This window comes from Delphinapterus leucas, chromosome 16 (assembly GCF_059928025.1).
Source record: "Delphinapterus leucas isolate spDelLeu-1000000601 "Yukka" chromosome 16, BTC_Dleu_Yukka2, whole genome shotgun sequence".
In the NCBI taxonomy this organism is placed as follows: Eukaryota; Metazoa; Chordata; class Mammalia; order Artiodactyla; family Monodontidae; genus Delphinapterus; species Delphinapterus leucas.
This window is the reverse complement of record NC_143144.1, coordinates 6,355,610-6,375,715: the sequence shown is the minus strand read 5'-3', so window position 1 is coordinate 6,375,715 and position 20,106 is coordinate 6,355,610. Positions and strand designations below refer to the sequence as shown.

The following is a 20,106-nucleotide window of genomic DNA, read 5'->3' as shown; positions in this document are numbered from 1 at the left end:
TTCACTTACTTGAAACATGAGGCTAAGTCCCCAGCTGTGGTACTGAGGGCTTTATCAGATTTCTAACTTTCCAAAGCATGTTTTTAATATTTTCTTTTCCCTCTTAAAAACTTTTTTCTCTGTTTTCTTTCTTTTTTTTTAATTTCTAGAGACCACTATCCATGGCTCCCCAGAGACAGGTCCAGCCAACATTTTGGCAAAGTTCTTTCAATCAACCTACTTTCTGTATCCGTTATTGCCTTTGTCTCCCACATGGGTTCAGAGAGGGGGACAGGGCAGATGCAATTGTACCCATTTAGCAGATGACGACGTGATTTCTCACATCAAACAGCTCTGGCTCTGGAAAAAGTTCCAGAATGACACACTCATTTTCCATTTTTAATTTTCATGATGGGGACCACCCATTGCCCTCCACTCCAAACAAAAATGTCATCCTTCCAGGGGTTTCCTAAAGCGATGAAGTTGATCACCTGCAGTCATCCATGCAGTTGGTACCAGAACTAGGGTGACAACCTAAATGGACTGGCTCTCAGCAGCATGTCCCTCCACCAAACCCACCAGGCTGAACCTCGGCATACGTCTTCCCGCTTCCCAGAGCCACTCCTGCCCCACCGCTGTCTGGGGACGGAGCAAACGTGCGAAGGTCACTGGCCAGCCCTCCTGGGGAAATCACTCGATGGTAGGAAACTAAAGGGAAGTATAAAGTGTAGAGAAAGGCAAAAATGAAGCTACAGAAACAGGGGGGAGACAACATCCTGTGACATTTTGGCAAAGAGAGGAAGAGAGCTAACAAAGACAGAAAGTCACAAGGATACAGAGGCGTCAAGCCCACGGCAATAAAGATTCATTATGAACAAACCTCGCTGAAAAACAAACTCCCAGAGGAGCTAATTACACAAGATGCTCTGGCAGTGACTCAGGCAGCAGGCATTCTAAGCCACCCCCAGGGACAGGCGAGTCACCGCATCCCACAGCTAACGGGCTGCCTCAGCGACTACCTCCTTGCAAACAAGAAGCTTCTGTCAGGTTAGCGTTCTCTCGAGCCTGTCAATTGTAACCCAGTTTGTGTTAGGAGACAGGCTGGCACGTTGTATAAAGGTCAAGTGGAAAACTGTCCCTTCTGCTACATCACTGTCATCACCTGATAAAGGTCATCCCACCCAATACACTGCCGTGACGGAAAATAACATAGTTTGTCTACTGTGAAATATTCAAGAGGCCCGCTGCTATGGGCCTTCTGGTCTCTCTCTGCTCTCGGAAGGCATTAAACTGGGCACTGGGCACTCCAAGGTATTCCAGCTGCTACTATGACAACAACTTGTTTGCAAACAAATTTGAACAGAAAAACACAAAGCAAGTTTAAAACACTATATAGACCCATACTACGTAAACATTTTAATGCTGATTGTAATTGTAGGAACTGACATTCATTCAGCATTATATATAACCCAAATATTTAGCAGACACCATCTCATTTAGTTCTCAAAACAACTCTATTATCCCATTTTACAGACGGGAAAACTGCAGCTTGCAAGGATTAGGTAATTTGTCCAAGCTCATACAGGTACAAACTGTCAGGTTTTTAACGAGGCTGACCTGAAAGGCACTAATACTTTATGACTCAATTGTTAGAATTATCAACCATTAATAACATGGTAACTAACACTGCTCACCATCATGCATAGATAAGATGTATCTTAAACGTTCATTTGTTCATCCAACAACCATTTCTTGAGAGTCTACTTTGACCAGGCACGATGCTAGGTGCTGGGGATAAAGGCTAAAATGAGAGAGGGTCTCTGTCTCTCCCTGCAGGCAGCTTTTACAGTTCAGCCAAGGGCACAGCCAACGGCTACATTAAAACATAATATGGGACTTCCCTTGTAGTCCAGTGGGTAAGACTCCGTGCTCCCAATGCAGGGGGCCCGGGTTCGATCCCTGGTCAGGGAACTAGATCCCACATGCCACAACTAAAGATCCTGCATGCCGCAGCAAAGATCCCAAACGCCGCAACTAAGCCCCGGCGCAGCCAAATAAATTAAAATAAATACATTTAATGTATACGAGGCTAGGGAAATGTGCAGAGCACCCAAAAGAAGGGACCCTGAAACCAAGTCCTGATGGCCTAGTAGGATCTAAGATGGAGAATGGAGTAGCAGGTGCAGGCAGAGGTGTAAAACCGTACGGGAAAAGGCACCCGCTTCCCATATGGGAGTTAGGCTGGGTGGAAAAGGAGTGGTGAGAAATGAAATCAGTAGGCCAGGCAGTGGCCAGGGTGAGGTGTTACCCTAGACCGAGTTTAACACTCATCTTGAGAACGTTAGTCATGGACAGAGGTGAAAGGGAAAGTGGTCCTCTAGGCATTGGAGAAGGACGGCTGGCTGCAGTGAAAGCCAAATTGGAGAAGGGTGGGGAGGGAAGCAGGGACCCTGGAGAGACTAGTGTGTGAGTCCAGGCAAAAACTGATGGATCTAAGGACAGAAGGAAGAGACCTTCGGGAGATGAAACCCAAGAGATGGAGTGGCTCAACGTCCAAGGAAATGTGAGAATCCGGCATGGCTCCCAGTTTTTCTTGCTTGAGCTGCCATTCACTTGCAGGAGGAAATCCAGCAAGAAGAGCTGGGCTGAGACCTAACAGAGTTCAGGACTTTATACAGGGAGGGGTGGCAGGGAAAATGTAGTCTTTGGATCTCAGGTTGGACATTTTATACAATCGTATTGGAGGGGGAAGTGATGCCACAAATTCAGGTCCAGTTTCTTATTATTTATAGAGACGTTTGACCGTCAGGAAACAGATGTACAATGAAAACCATTCTCAGGAGGCAAATGAAGTTAGGAGGTGACAGAACTGTCTGACGAACGTGCTGATAGAACACACAACGGAAAGGTGTTCAGTTCGTGGGTTTGGAGACTGATGGCTGAGGTCGTCTCTCTCTTCGCTGCTTTATTTTATGACCCCACTCAGTCCCTGCTCCGAATACATGCCTTGCCACCTTGACCCACTTGGTCTTCCTTTCCTCCTTGACAAACAAGACCAAAAGGGCAATGACCCAGTGGTCGATGACCCAATGGCCAATGACCCTTTGGCCACTGGACACACACTAACGTGAGGCTCAGTGAGGCAGAGGCAGCGGGCGAACTGGTTCAAAACGGTGTCAAGACTCTGGGTTGTGACGCCCAGCAGCCAGCACCAGAGCAGAGATGAACAACTCCTCCTATACCTTTCCACCCACAAGCCAAGAGATGTCCTTTCCTTCTGCAGAGTGTCTGACTCCTTCCAACTGAAGACCTTGGTAAACCTTCCACTATTTACATGCCATAAAGGTTTTTGTTTCCGTGTCTTGTAGAAAACTTATTCAAATTTCCCTAGATAACTTTTTTTTTAAGTGGGTCACAATTAATCTCCCAAAGACAGGGCCTCCAGAGCCGCTGATGCATTCACACCGTGCTTTCAGTCCTCATGGATTTGGGAGCAGTAGCAAAGAGAGCAGCAGAAGGTGGGCTGCAGAGCTTGTGAAATCCGGAGGGAATACCCACTTGTTTTCTTCTGGTGTGTCTCTGTCACCCACCATGCGTTAGTAGTATATTTGTGGTCAATTTTTTATTAGAGGGAATGCAAGATTTAATTAAATGCCTGGGCAGTTTATTAAAAAAAAAAAAAAAGTATCTGTCCAATGATGCATCACCCCGTGCAAGAAGCCATGAAGAAGCAGGGGCACCATATCATTGCTGTTATGCAGAGGAAATGGACACCGTGTTTACAAATGACCGTGTTAAATGGATTAAATCATTGTCTGGGACCTGCACCTTCACCCTCTCTGCCCATGAGGGTACAGGTCACAAAACAGCAGAAAAAGGACCAGAACAGAGAACCAACCTTTCGGCAATCTCTTCGTCTTCCCCCTTGTCTTTAGCCCTCCATGTATGTCTCATTTTCTTCCTTTTCCATTTTTTTCCATCCACACTCAAAACCAGGAAAAGCAGTTCTTTCAAAGCCCAAGCAGACTTTCAATTTCGTTTTCTCAGTGTCATCCAGTGTCACGCAACAGAGAATGAGGCAGAGAACGAGAGACTCGAGATCACGAAATTCAGACTGCAGGGAAGAAAAGCAGTTTGCCACAGGAAGACGTGAAGAGTAGTCAGGCTCTAATCCCTCATTATAATTTGCAAGTTTTATTATATATTGCTTTACCTCATTTCCGAATTTTTTTTTTGGCAGCTTGAAAGAAATCAGGCTCTATGCAAATAAGCTGCTAATTGCCAAACAGAAAATAAGCCACATCATTCTATCTTATTTTCTGCATGCTACTGATGCTAACTGCTGGCAGAGAGGTTATTCAGAAGCAGCCACACTCTACACTGCATTTTCCAACACGTGGTACCCAGGTACGCGGGATGAGGGTGAAGGGTGGGCAAAGAAAGAAAAGGGAACGAGCAATCCATCAATACCTGTGTACCAGGCACCCCATATACCCACATTAACCATTATTGTGGTTAACCTTCCACCCACACAGCAGCACAGGGTAATCTCTGTGCTATTGCTAGTTTATCCAGGAGCAAGCTGGTGCCCAAGGACAGATGACAGGACGAAAGGGCACCACCACACTGACGCTGGGTCTCCTCGCCCACTTCCAGGACTCCCTATTCTGCCTGCTGAGCTGGTGAGTAAACACTTCACAGCTCACTCTAAGTAAATTACACCTCAACTAAAAATATACAGAATTGAAACTAAATACGTAAATAAACACTCGATAAATTTTTCACAGCTCCCGAAGGTGTTTTTAACTACTGACTCTCCCAGGTTGAGTAAGAGTAAATTATTTCTATACAGCAGAAACTAACACAACATCGTAAAGCAATTATACTCCAATAAAGATGTTAAAAAAAAAAGATTAAATTATTTCTAATTGTCACTTCATGTAGAAATAGAAGAGTTGATCCTGCCAATTGAATTCACCCACCTATCAGTTCAGTGACAGGATGTGAGCCAAACAGTCCCACATTATACATATATATATAAAGTAACCTGCTGATGGACTGAACTGGTCCCGAGTCAAACACACAAAGCCCCCCTAGATGCTGCCACAGTCAGAGAGAAATCAAAGGTTACCTTGCTTCCCTGGGAGGATTAGGACAAAAGTCTCCGGAAAATCTCTAATAAGAGGCAATCTGTGAGAGCAGGTTTGCAGAAGGACTGTGTGTAAGCCAACCCACTCCCCACCATCCAGCAGTGCTGGGAAAAGGTGGGCATCCAATCGATGCTCCCGTAATCGTCTTGCATGTTGTTAACATCCCTCATTTTGAAATTCACGTTGCTCTCAATCATTCTTTTTATTTAATTAATTAATTATTTATTTATTTATTTTAGGCTGCATTCGGTCTTCGTTGCTGCGCGCGGGCTTTCTCTAGTTGCGGCGAGTGGGGGCTCCTCTTCACTGCGGCGCACAGGCTTCTCATTCCGGTGGTTCCTCTTGTTGCAGATACCGGCCTCTAGGCATGCGGGCTTCAGTAGTTGCAGCACATGGGCTCAGTAGCTGTGGCTCGCGTGCTCTAGAGCGCAGGCTCTGTAGTTGTGGCACACGGCTTAGCTGCTCTGTGGCATGTGGGATCTTCCGGGATCAGGGCTTGAACCCATTTCCCCTGCATTGCCAGGTGGATTCTTATCCACTGCGCCACCAGGGAAGCCCCGCAATCATTCTTAGTTACCTTCACGTGTGTGCGTTTCACTCAGCATTAAGTGTCCTGGATACTATTTTTATCTGCTCGGCAACCTCATCTTCTTGTAACAGATGAGCCCCACCTCATCACAGACACAGACAGGTAAACATGCTTGGCTAACGGTGGTACCTCGCCACTTTAGCTGCAGTAAGTGGTCCAAAAGAAGTTGGCACCTAACCCAAGCTCTCCCTGAAAGTTTTTGTACTGGATCCAAGGAGCGAGGTTCCCATCCTCCTCTAGTCATGGTCCTGTTAGCACAAAAGCTTTGAATTGTCACGTGGAATGAAGTGGTGTGATCATTTTAAAACATACCTCCAACGAAAAGTGGTCTACTTCCTCTCCCCTTGAAGGTGAGCTAACTTTAGTCACTTGCTTCAAATGAATAAGATGTAGCAGAATTGACACCACATAATTTTTTAGATGAGGTCATAAACGATGACAGAATCTCTAGGTCCATCCATGTTGCTGCAAATGGCATTATTTCATCCCTTTTCATGGCTGAGTAATATTCCATTGTCTGTATATGTGTGTGTGTGTTTACACACACACACACACACACACACACACACACTACATCTTCTTTATCCATTCCTCTGTTGATGGACACTTAGGTTGCCTCTATATGTTGGCAATTGTAACTAGTGCTGCTATGAACATTGGGGTGCGTGTATCTTTTTGAATCTCTGAGTATATGCCCAGGAGGGAGACTGCTGGATCATATGGTAACTCTATTTTTAGTTTTTTAAGGAAACTCCATACTGTTTTCCATAGTGGCTACACCAATTTACATTCCCACCAACAGTGTAGGGGGTTCCCTTTTCTCCACATGCTCTCCAGCATTTATTATTTGTAGACTTTTTAACCGGTGTGAGGTGACACCTCATTGTAAATGGACTGATTCACAAAACAGAAACAGACTCACAGGCATAGAAAACAATCCTATGGTTACCAAAGGGGGAAGGAGGGGGGAGGGATAAATTAGGAGTTTGGGATTAACAGATACTCACTGTTATATATAAAATAGATAAACAACAAGAACCTACTGTATAGCACAGGGAACTGTATCCAATATCTTGTAGTAACCTATACAGGAAAAAAATCTGAAAAAGAATACATATATACACACACACATATATGTACATATATACGTATAACTGAATCACTTTGCTGTACACCTGAAAGTAACACCGCATTATAAATATTGATACTTCAATTAAAAAAAAACTTTTTTAAGATGACAGAGCTTCCTTCAGCTGCCTCTCTTTCTCTCTCTCTTTCTCTGTCTCTCCCTACATTCACCATCACATTGTGAGAAAGCCAAGCAGCCCCATGAGCCACAGCCCCTGCTGAGCCCCAGTTCAGAGCCAGCACCAACGGCCAGACTTGAAATCGAGCCTTCACGTGATCACAGGCCCCACTTAATGCCAAATGGAGCAAAGAAGGGCTATCTCGACAGAGGTCCCCAAATTACAGATTTTTTTAGCACAATATATGTTGTCGTTTTGATAAGCCCCTAAGCTTCGGGGCAGTTTGTTACACAGCAACAGATAACGGGAAAAGGATCTTGGTGCCACATCGGTGCTGCTGTAACAAAGAACCAAACACGTGGCAATCGGTTTGGGGCTGGGGAGCTGTGTGGAAGTTGGAAGGGCCTTGAAGAGACGGTTAGGAGAAGCATGAAGGATCTCGAGGAGGCTACTGACGAGGAAGGAAAGGAAAGGAAGGAAAATGTTATTGGAAACCGGACAGTGCCTTGTTTAGCGGCTTTTTTATTTGAAAACTTTTAAGTTCTAGATTTATTTTGAAACCAACTTCCAAGGGACCACCTGGCTGCTTCTCACTCCCCATAGTATAACGTAAGAAGAGAGAAATAAGCCAAAGAAATAACTGTTACCATAAAGGAGCAAGAACTTACACGGCTTGAAATTCAAATTATTTCTTATTCCCAGCCTTTCTGGATGACAAATGACGCTAAGATTAAGAAACAGCTTCCAGGCAAAGATCAAATCCAGACTGCTGTCAGGAAAATATGGTCAAAAGATGAGGCCAAGGACATAAACTGTAAAACCCTTTTTAAAACCACAGAAAGATTTAAGGTAGCGCATCACAGACCCTTTCAAATAGTCGAACAGCCAGTTAAGACTTCTGAGGAGCATTACCCTCTCCCCCTCCAAGCCTTAAAGGAAGCCTGAAAAAGAGACTTATCTTGAAGATATTTGTGGGTATAGCTTTTGTCTGATGGAGATTATAAATGGATTCATATAAAACCCAAAACGGGGACTTCCCTGGTGGTGCAGTGGTCAAGAATCCTCCTGCCAGTGCAGGGGACATGGGTTCGAGCCCTGGTCCAGGAAGATCCCACATGCCATAGAGCAACTAAGCCCATGCACCACAACTACTGAGCCTGCACCCTAGAGCCCGCGAGCCACAACTACTGAGCCCGCGTGCCACAACTACTGAAGCCCACATGCCTAGCACCCCAGGCTCCGCAGCAAGAGAACCCACATCGATGAGAAGGCTGCGCACCACAAAAAAGAGTCACCCCAGCTCACCGCAACTAGAAAAAGCCCACACGCAGCAACAAAGACCCAAAAGCACCCCAAAATAAATAATTTTTTTAAAAAAAATTTTTAAAGAATTATGCCAAGTTGGAAAAGAACAGAGAAAGTACAAAATGAAAAAATAGGCATTTGGACCCCCAAACCTGTATGAGTGGGAAGCAGGCTACTTTTATGGAAAAGGAAGCGTGACTCAAGAGTGTAGAACCAAGAGCCCGGAGGTCAGAGCCTAGAAAATCATTTCCAGGCAATAGGCCTAAACCCTAACCAAGGAACTGACCACAGGTGGATTTCAGAATTGCTATGCACCAGTGGCTGCTGGGTGCCCCCACTTGCCCCGTTGTGAACAAGTATCTTTAGCAGTTATCCTAGGCCAGTCCCACCATCGTAGGTTGGGATCATGGGGGCTGACAGCCTATCTTATTAGTGCACAGGTGTTCAGATCATCCAGAGAAACTGAACTCAAGAAGCCATGCTCAAGGAATCACACCTAAGGAGCCTCACCTGCACCTGTACCTGAGTTAGACCTGTACTCATCAAGCCTGAGCCTGATGCCTTCATATATGAGAACTCTGAGGGGTCTTGAGAGGAAATGAGTATATTTTGCACATGGAAAGAATGTCAAAGCATCTGAGAATAGAGGGCAGTCTGCGGTGGTTTAAAAAGATGCCCACAAATTTACAATAGCCAGGATGTGGAAGCAACCTAAATGTCCATCAACAGAGGAATGGATAAAGAAGATGTGGTACATATATACAACGGAATATTACTCAGCCATAAAAAGGAACGAAATTGGGTCATTTGTAGAGACATGCATGGACCTAGAGACTGTCATACAGAGTGAAGTCAGTCAGAAAGAGAAAAACAAATATTGTACATTAACGCATATATGTGGAATCTGAAAAAATTGGTAGAGACGATCTTATTTACACAGCAGAAACAGAGACACAGACGTAGAGAACAAACATATGGACACCATGGGGGAAGCAAGGGGTGGGATGAATTGGGACATTGGGATTGACATATATACACTATTGATACTATGTATAAAATAGATAACTAGTGAGAACCTACTGTATAACACAGGCAACTCTACCCAATGCCCTGTGGTGACCTAAATGAGAAGGAAATCAAAAAAAGAGTGGATATATGTATACGTATAGCTGATTCACTTTGCTGTACAGTATAAACTAACACAATATTGTAAAGTAACTATACTCCAATAAAAATTTTAAAATAAAATATTAATTAATTAAAGATGCCCACAAATTCTTTAGACCCTCCTCCCATCAACAGATGGAGTCTAATGACCCTGTGCTTGAGTATGGGTCACGCTTAGTGACTCACTTCTAAGGAATAGAATGCAACAGTAGTAACACTACCCAACTTCCAAGGTTGTCCACAATAAGGGATAGTTTTTGCCTAGATCTCTCTCTCTCAGAGAGAGAGATCACTATGCTATAAGGAAGCCAAGCAGCTACATGGAAAGGCTACAGGTAAGTGATCCAGCCACGGTCCCAGCCAGGTACCAGGAGACAGTCAGCATCAACCACCAGTGGCATACTGAAGTCTCCAACGGTTGGAGAACCATTTCTCCCTTCAATTCTGTCAATATTTGCTTCATATGTTTTGGGGCTCTTTTTTGGGGGGTATATATGTTGAAATTTGTTAGAGCTTCTTGAGAAATTAATACGTTTATCAATATATGATGCTTCATTTATCGCTTGTAACAGTATTTTACTTAAAGACTATTTTGTGTGATAGTATAGACATTCCAGCTCTCTTTTGGCTACTATTTGCATGGAATATTCTTTTCCATTTTTTCACTTCAATCTATTTGTGTCTTTGGGTCTTTTGGGTCTAAAGTGAGTCTCTTTTAGACAGCATATAGGTGGATCATTTTTTTGGTATCCATTCTGACAATCTCTGCCTTCTTATTAGAAAGTTTATTCCATTTACATTTAAAGTAATTATTGATAAGGAAGGACTTACTTCTGCCATTGTTGTTTATGTTTATTTTCTGTATATCTTCTTTTTGTCCCTCATTGCCTCCATTACTTTTATGTTTAGGTGATTTTTTTAGTACTGAACTGTTTTGATTTCTTTATCATTTTCTTTTGCGTATATTTTGTTGATAGTCCTTTGTGGTTGCCATGTGGATTGCATTTACTATCCTAAAGTTACAACAATCTGATTCAAATTGATACCAACTTAACTTCAATAGCTTACAAAAACTTTGCTCCTATACGGTTCCATGCTCCCCCTTTGCATTATTATTGTCACAAATTACATCCTTTTAAATAGATTTATAATTTTATAATAACATAATTTAGAATTTTATAAATTACAAATGTTATGCATTTGTCTTTTAAATCATGTAGAAAATAAAAAGTGGAGTTATAAACCAAAAATACAATAATACTAGTTTTTATATTTGCCCATGTATTTGCCATGATTGAATTCTTTATTTCTTCATATGGCTTTAACTTACTGTCTAGTGGCCTTTTACTGCAACCTGAAGGATTCACATTAGCATTTCTTGCAGGGCAGGTCTCGTGGTAAAGAACCCCTTTAGCTTTTAATATCTGGGAATGTCTTAATATCTCCCTCATTTTTTCAAAGAACAGTTTTGCTGGATATAGAATTCCTGATTGACAAATTTTTTTCTTTCCACATGTTAAATGTATCTTCCCACTGCCTTCTGGTTTCCATGGTTTCTGATGAGAAAATTGCTGTCAGTCTTATGGAGGATCACTTGTATGTGATGAGTTGCTTCTCTCTTGCTGCTTTCAAGATTCTGTTCTTGGCTTTTGACAATTTGATTATAATGTGTTCCCATGTGGGTCTCTTTGAGTTTATCTTACTTGTAATTCATTTAGCTCTTGAATTTTTAGATTCATGTCTTTCATCAAATTTAGGAAGTGTGCAGCCATTACCTTTTCAAATATTCTTCTGCTCTTTTCTCTCTTCTTCTTCTGGGACTCCCATAGGTATATGTTGCTCTGCTTGATGATGTCCCAGAAGGCTCTTGGGCTACCTTCACTTCTTCCATTCTTTCTTCTTTCCACTCCTCAGACTTAAAAATTTCAATTGTTGTATCTTCGAGTTTGCTGATTCATTCTTCTGCCTGGTCAACAACTTCTGTTGAACCTATCTAGTGAATATCCATTTTATTATACTCTTCCGCTCCAGAATTTATTTCATTCCTTGTCGTAATATCTATCTCTTTACTGATATCCTCATTTTGTTTGTACATCATTTTTCTGATTTCCTTTAGTTCTATGTCCATGTTTCCTTTAGCTCTTTGGACATCATTACGATAACTGCTTGAAATTTTTAGCTAACAAATCCAATGCCTGGGCTTCCTCAGGAATGGTTTCTGTCCATTTATTTTATCTCTTTCAATGGGCCATGTATTCCTATTTCTTTGTATGCCTTTTGATATTGTGTTGAAAATTAGACATTTAAATATTTGGTAACATATTAAATAATGTGGTAGCTCTAGAAATTAGCTTCTCCTCCTTCCCCATGGTCTTCTGGGTTTGCAGGGCTTTTTTATGGTTGAAAGCTGTAGTGGTCCATCTGTTTAGGTACTTTTTCAAATTATTTTTGCCTCTTCCAACTTCCAGCAACAGCCAGCATTCCTTGGCTTGTGGTCACATCACCTCCTCATCTTCTGTTTGTCTAATCTCCCTCTGCCTCACTCTCATTAGGACACATGTTATGGCATTTAAGGCCCACCCAAATAATCCAGGATAATCTCCTCATCTCAAGATCCTTAACTTAATCATATCTGCAAAAACCCTTTTCCAAATAAGGTAATACCTACAAATTCCAGGGACTAAGATGTGGCTGTCTTTTAGAGGGGTCTATGTTTCAGCCTACCACATGAAGCAACAGATAAGTGAAACAAGTGTTTTGAGAGAATAAGTCAAACAATAGAGAGAAAAGTGAGGGTCCTAACACCCTTGATCCCCTGACCCCAGTCATCCCATCCTCTTTTCTTCTGGCACTAGTTTAAATTGGGTCTCTTCCTCTTGAAAGCAGAGGTCCTCATGCAAAAACAAAACAAAACAAAACAAAAAAATTCTAATGTTAACTGAACTTTCACATATTTATATACATATTGTTTATCCCAACTAAGCTAACATTCCTTGAGGGGAGGTCATCTCTTACACACGTGTTGGTTCACCACAGCCTGGAAAATCTGGCAAATATTCAGTAAATAGTTGTTCATGTGAAAGAGTGATGTACATGATGTACTGGCTTAAGAGCCAGGCTCTGCTCTTAACTTGCTGTGGAGTTTTGGACAAAACAAGATGCCAGTAACAGCCAGGCTCCTTTGTGCGCAGGGAAAGGAATAGTCAACCCACTTACTCAAGTCACAGAATTTCCCCTTTTTTTAAACTTTTCTATCAAATGTCTACATGTGACCACAGAGTGGTCAAACCAAAGTATTCAAACGTTTGTAGAAATACCTGTATGTGTTTAGTATTTAACTCTGCCCTAAGTCCATTAGGCCTCTCATTATGGGCTTAATTGTGTGCTCCCAAAATTTATATTTTGAAATCCTAACCTCCAAGACCTCAGAATGTGGCTGTATTTAGAGACAGGGTCTTACATAAAATGAAGTCATTAGGGTGGGCCTTACTCTAATATGACTGGTGTCCTTATAAGAGGAAGAGATTAGGACAGAGACACATACAAAGGGAAGACCATGTGAGGACACAGGCAGAAGACGGCCATCTACACACCAAGGAGAGAGGCCTCAGAAGGAACCAACCCTGCCCACACCTTGATCTTGGACTTCCAGCCTCTAGAACTGTGAGAAGTAAATGTCTGTTGTTTAAGCCGCCCAGTCTTGTGGTGCTTTGTTATGGCAGCCCAAGTAACTAGCACATTCCTCCTGCTAAAGGAAAGTCAACCATTTGTACTGAAAACAGAGTTTGGACCTGAAATCACTGTAGTGGGGAGATTCAGTCCTGTTTAGGCTTTTGCCCCAATCACAGACACATGCCTTCCAGGTGTGTTGGCTACTTCACAGTTGGCAGACAGAAGGGAAATGCTCCTTGAAAACAGTTGAAGTTTCAATTTCACTTGAAAAAGTGAAATTGTTGACATTTCTACAGTCCTGAACGCCCTTACAGGAGTGGTGATCACTGTACCCCAGTGAGCTGGCCCCAGATAATCTAAGTCACTGCCTTGTCCTGTATGGCCACCTGTAGAGCAGCTGAGTTCCTTGGACCCAGATGGAGCATTCCCGCAGGTGAGCCTGTTGTCCTGGGATCCCAGCCAGCCTGTCGGCCACTCTAGGAGAGAGGCAGGAACACAGAAAACCTGTGGGAGCAGCTTCAGCACAGGAGGAACTTCCTGCCTGCCATCCTGCTGCATCACAGACTCTCCAGCTTGAGAGACTGCTGTCACCTGCAGAGCCTCAGGCACGTACACAGAGAGAGAGGAAGACGTGTCCACCATCAACACAACCACCTACTAACACCAGTTTAAAAAGTGCTGCAGTTCAGCCCACAAGTAAGTGTGTCCAAGTTCCAACTAATTAGACAGAGGAGGTGGAAAAAGAGATTTTTTTTTGTCTTGGTGTTTGGTATTCAGCAGCACGTCTAACCTTGGAGCTGTCAGGTTTCATCACGAATAATGACCGTGACCACATCCCACGTGATCCTTGCAGGGCAGACCAATTTCCTCACGACTGGGGGAGCAAAGCAGAGGCCACCTAGAGACCTGTGATGCGGTCATGAAGAGGGACATCCGCTCCCCTGTGCTTCTAACCCCAGAGCACCAGGGGGTCTAACATCCCACACTTAACACCAACGCAGAAAGAGCTGGGTGTGCACCCAGCTGGAACACGGGGAAGAAACGGCATCACGCTGAAATCATGCTTTAATCTGCTACAAATGAAAGGGATAGATATCATATGTAGAGAAACCCTCTGGGTTTATCCAGCTCCAATCCCAAGGAGGTGTTACATGACTGTGCACCCTTAGCACGCGTGAAAAATGCCAGCACACAAACCTGCACACACAGTGATGCTAAAAGCCACCATTGGCTGAGATCTCCACCCTTAGCTCACAGAATCAGAGATTCTCCTATAAAGAGGAAAAGACCCAAAGACAATGCAACCAAGAGACGTAAATGGCATACTGTATATATGCTCATTCTGCGGCGTTTGTTTTTACGTTTCGCCTGTCTCCCAACTTCTAAATTTTTACCTAAAATGGGAGGCAGACACACAAACTTTCTTTCTTGTGAGAATGATGCTAGAGATCAACACTGAATTAATATGAGTGCTCAGCTCCTAATAACCTAATGGTTTTAGAAAAAATCATGCACCGTTTTCCTGATGCATCCCCAGCGTGGAGCCCTCATCCGTCCCTTCCCTAGTGGTCATATAAATAAGAGTTTCCAGAATCCAAAACCTTCCTAGCTAGGTTTTATCCCCACAGCTCCTACAAAGCTGTTTTCCATGTTGGGATGCAAGAGGCTTTAGACCCAGCGAGGCCGGAGGCCAAGCAGAAGGACGGCCGGAGCACACGCTGGTCCTCTCTAAGCAGCTCCCATGGCCTCGCCTGACAAAAAGGGTGGTGACACCTCCTCCCGGGAACCGGCCAAGATCTCGGTTGATGGCGACTTGGATGTTTCCTGTGGCATTTTTCACAAGTGATAAGGGTGCAATCAGTTGAGTAACACCTACTTGAGATTTGAGCTTTTGTCTGTGTGTTTAATGGAAGCCCCGTCATCCCAGGACAAGGGGAGACATTACAAGCACCCCTCAGAGCAACGGAGGGTAAGCCCTGTGGATAACGTGCCAGAAGGATGATGTTTCCAGACCCTGGGAGGCGGGGAGAGGAGGGAACGGTGTGGGCAGGAGGCTGCGGACAGACGCTGCACTCACATTCGCATCGGAGTTCAGGGCAGCTCTTTTCAACTCAGAACACAAATAACAGTACAGGCTGCCGAGAGCCACACTGCTGCTCTGGGGACCCCAGCATGGTACACACCTCCCACTGACTCTGCTGTCCTGCTGGAATAAAAATGACCAGATTCTACTCAAGCTTGTTTTCTGCTTCCTAGGCTCGGATGAAATGCGGCGAAAAGGAATCCGTGGGTTTTCGCTGTGCTCAGTCACGTCTGAGTTCTGAGACGAGAAGGCATTAAACTTCAGGAAGCCCCGGGAGGACATTCAGAGTGGGGTCCCCGTGAAAGAAAGGGGTGTTGGCTTGGATAATCTGCACACTCACCAAAGAGCCACTGTGGACAGAGAAATCTTGCTAAAGAAAAGAATTCAGAAAAGAAAAAAGAAAATGATGGCAACTTCGACAAGAACCGGCCGCTTTCTAGCACAGTTTCATGCTTGGCCTCTGCTGTGATCATTTTTCTCTCAATGCCTCACATTTTTATTGTGCCAGAATTTTGTCACAATGACTATTGGTTGAGACAAGGAGAGAGAAAGGAAGTCAGTGCTGGCCACTCTTCACTCCAAGAAGGAAAGTCTAGACAAGCAGGAAGGCCAGCTCTGCGACGCGGGTAGCGGACATGGTCACTGGCGGACACGGGAGGCCAGGGCGTGTGAGAGGCCACAGATCCACGCAGGAACAACTAGGGCAGTAACCATATTGAAATCCGTGGTCCATCCCAGACTTAGAGAATGAATTTACGGCAACCAGCAGGGAAGGGTGGAGGGAAGGGATAGTTAGGGAGTTTGGAATTGACATGCACATACTGCTATATTTATTCAATAGAATGGATAACAAACAAGGACCTACTGTACAGCAGAGGGAACTCTGCTCAATGTTATGTGGCAGCCTGGATGGGAGGGCAGTTTGGAGGAGACTAGATACACGTTTGTGTATGGCTGAGTCACTTTGCTGTGCACCTGAGACTGTCAAAACATTGTTAATTGGCTCTACTCCGACACAAAATTAAAAGTTTAAAAAAAAAAGATTAAAAAAAATTTTTTTAAGGTGAAAGAAAGGAAGGGAGGGAGGGAGGGAAAGAAAGAAAGAAAATCATGGTCCACGCTCTGCTTTTCTCCCTCCCAGCACATCACAGACCCTGGTCGCTCCTCCCCCATCTCTGGACGGCAGTGTCTCCCACTGTGGGACTCTGAGGTCTCATCCTTGCCCCCCAGTGGACATGGGATAAGCAGTAATGCGCTGAAGCCGATGAGCATTTTGAGCCTCCAGGAGAAAGACCCTAAGCACATACCAAATAGCAACATTCTTTTTCTCCCAAGCCCTCCCAGCTTTATGCAAGAATATAAGGAAATATTAATCTTCCTTCCCTAGTGAGGGAGAGATGTAATTAGAGGCCTGAGAAGGTTTCCCCACAAGGCATCAGCGGGTAACTCTGCCAGCCCTTTAATGAGATAAAACATGGAACTTTCTATTCTGGGCTTATGGCTCCTTGCTCTGGAACACAAAGTCATTTTTATGAGTGAATCTAGAAAGAAAGAGAGAAAAGCAAAAAAAAACCAAGGGGATAAGGTCACCCTCTAGATGCTACTGGCTAACCTCATGGACACCGGCAGACGTCGTCCCCAGAGACAGAGCACAGCTGCACAGCTGCTGCTAACAGAAAAAGAAGGGAGCCCACACGAAGACTAAATGCTGAGTGGCAAGAAATTCTCAGCAACTCTGAAAATGTTTATTAGTAACCCTGCATAAACTAGAGGAGAAAGGAAATTGTATTCAAATCCTATCTCAACAAATCTCATGACAACAAGCTCTCCACCTCAACGCTGTCCAAGCTTCCCTAATGCCATAGCGATCTGTTTACGAGAATTTATTGATCACCTACTATGTGCTAGTCCATGCCCATGCACTGGGCCCTGCAGCGATCCGTTTCAGACAATATCCAGTTTCAAATCTCCTTTCAAGGCAAGCAGACTTTGGGATGGGGGCTTATAGCAGTGGTGGCTCTTCCAGGACTTGGCCCTTCTGTAAAATGCCCTTCCAGCGTATCCTACTCACCCCTTAGGGCCTAGATACACTGCCACCTCCACCAGGAGGGACAAGGCCCATGGACTGAACCCCACCTGCCGGACTCAGCTGGCCACTGTACCACAGGCCTGATTCTCCATGGAGGAAAGTCCTACACCAGCGTTTGCCCAAATGTCAACATGCACCCCAATCACCTGGAAGGCTTGGGAAAGTACAGAATGCTGGGCCTACCCCAGAACTTTTCCTTCGGTACACAGTGACATACAAACAAGGAAAAAAAGATAGGCAGAAACACTGGATAAAGGTGCCTTTATTCTTTTAGCTTCCCTGTGAGGTGTGTCCCGTTCAACCTCGTCCCCTGAGGTGTTTCAGAGACATTTGGAGAAACGACTAAAGAAGTGAGGCCTTCATTTCATGAAGCCTGTCGAGAGAACCACGTCCAGAATGTCCGAGTTCTTCTTGATCAGAAAAAGAGGGCGTGGTTTTCCACCTGTATCAGAAGCTTTGTGTGTTACAGAGAGAGCCGTGTTGTTAAAGGAACCAAGACTCAGCCCGTGGAAGAGAAAATAAACGTGTACCACAGCTGGGAGCCTCAAAACCTAGATGTAATTGTCTTCCGGAGACAGAAGCCCCCGGGGGGCTGGTCCAGGAACAGCTCATCTGCTCTTGGTCTACAGCTGGGCGGGGGGAACGGGCTACTTCCCCAAGCCTCGGACCTGCTTCCTCTCCCGCACCCCTCACCCTCCACCTGGCCTCATTCTGAAATCCAAACGGCCTGTCAAAGAGAAGTGGCAGAGTTTACAGAGTTCCGCCTCCATCCCCAAATTCCTCTCCTTCCTCCCACCCCCCATCACTCTCTATGCCCCACCCCAATGGTGTATGAGGACTCCAGACAGCAAGAGCTCCGGATGTCTCCTAGAATAGGATTCGCACCCTCCTTGTGGAAGTCGCTCACCCCATTCCTGTAGCGCCCCACTTCCTAATGGTCTGTGACAAATCCCCTGGGAAACCAGAATATGGGCCCATGAGGTTGAAGACCAAGCCTCAAGGCTACCCAGCTTCCTGGGGATCCTTAGATCTACATCATTTCCAGACCAAACGTCGGTGTGCTAAGCTTGGTTACCACCGGCAGTCTACCTCAAGTTCATGAGTGGCTGGGGGAAGCTGGGAGTCCTTTTAGGCCCTCTCTTTTCCTGACCCAGCAGACATGGGTGTGAGATATTGCAGTCGGCACCTGCGTCCTTAAGATCCTTCCCAAGCCAACCATACCTGCGACCTTCCCTTGAACACAGCACACCCTGTGTCCACTCGGCAGCCATGACTGCCCTCGTCTGCTATGGCCCAACTCCTGTTTGGGTGTCTCATTCTGTTTGTTCAGGCCTCTGACCAACTCTTCCGTCGTCATGTTATGACTTCTTTCCAGCTTGGCTACTTCGGGCCATCTACACGGGCATTTGGATACATTCGTGCCCACTGGCACAGCCTGGCATCGTCTCTTGAGCTCATCCCATCTCCTACACCTGGTCCCCGAGACCATGAAGTCAGAAAGCTCCACGAAGGCTCATACCCACAGGCATCCCAAGGTCAGATACTGTGTCCACCTCACTCTCCTATTCCTTCCACGGTGCCGAGCACACAGTAGGTGTTCAACAAACATTTGCTGATGCGTGAATAACGTTTGGATATATCACACCTTAGGCAGATAGATGAGGAGTTAATATAACTTATATTGTGCCAGTACTCAGAGTGTTTCTGGACAATCAATAAAGTTATACTTAGGACCCAAAGGATTATTGCTCAGCAAGTGCTTCGAAATCCACAAAATAACAGTGTTGTAAAATAGTCAACTGTTACTGAGTGGAGGTGATCAAAGGAACAGAGTACGTGATTCATCTGGGGTGTGGAGGATAGGGGTAAGTAAGGAGGGAAAGAGAAATTGGACATTATGGAAAAAAGGAAGGAAGAATCAATAAGCAAAGTAAAACTCACCCTTATCGTAATCATCTTCCTCAACCGCTTTTTCCTGAAGTTTCTGAAGCTTTAATCTTAAGGATTTTACCTATGTTGGTTTGAAGGGGGGAAAATGAAAACCAAATTACAATCGCATTCACGCAAACTTATTTTGCTAAAGCTAAGAACACTTAGAAACTATTTCGAAGCTGAGCCACTTTATTCTCCTTTAAAAGAAGAACCACAAGTGTACGTTTTTTCGATGCCAGATGCATTTGTGTCTCCAAAAAAAGGTATACAGAGAAAAAGTGTAATTTGAGCATAAAATCCACAAAAAGAGTTAGAATGTTATTTTAAACAAAAATATCACGCTGTACCCTTACCTGTGTGAAAAATGCATAACAAAAAGGAATACAAAGAAGAAGAAAAGCATGAACTTCAACTCGACAGCCTGTCCTGAGGGCTTGGCAAGAATGAAAAGAAGGACTTTACCAAAGATGTCCTACGGTTCACACCCCGTCCATTACAGAAAAGGGCACTGTCTTACTTAACACGCATGTGGACTCACCGATCCCATCACTTGTCTGAGAATCACCAACGTGTTCATTTGTAATTATTTCTCTTCTCAACAGGAGGTCCCAGGATTTTCTGCAGGGAGATTCTTAGCCTATGGATGAGTGGATTTAAGCTTGCTCCCTGAAAACCTGCTTCCTCCCATCCTTTGCCAGCTCACACCTACCTCTCCTTCCACACCTGGCTCAGGTGTCACCCCCACCAGTCCATGTGTAAAGTCCTTCCTCTCTCTGGCCATCGTCACCTGTACTTGTACTTATTCACAAGATCCGAGCCATCTAACAAATATTTACTCTAAGTGTCAGGCACTGTTTGAGGGGTTGCAGATAACGGCACGAAATTCTTAGCCC

General features: G+C 44.5%; 1 protein-coding gene across 3 annotated transcripts in view; it reads right to left on the bottom strand.

Annotated features, from left to right (window-relative positions):
* DISC1 (DISC1 scaffold protein) overlaps nt 1–20,106 on the bottom strand; it is a 349,574-nt gene that overhangs the window by 266,513 nt on the left and 62,955 nt on the right. For all 3 annotated transcript variants that reach the window (XM_022553161.2, XM_022553158.2, XM_022553157.2), the window contains exon 3: nt 19,223–19,292. In XM_022553161.2, the coding sequence (XP_022408869.1) occupies nt 19,223–19,292 (70 nt within the window). The remainder of the gene's footprint in view (nt 1–19,222; nt 19,293–20,106) is intronic.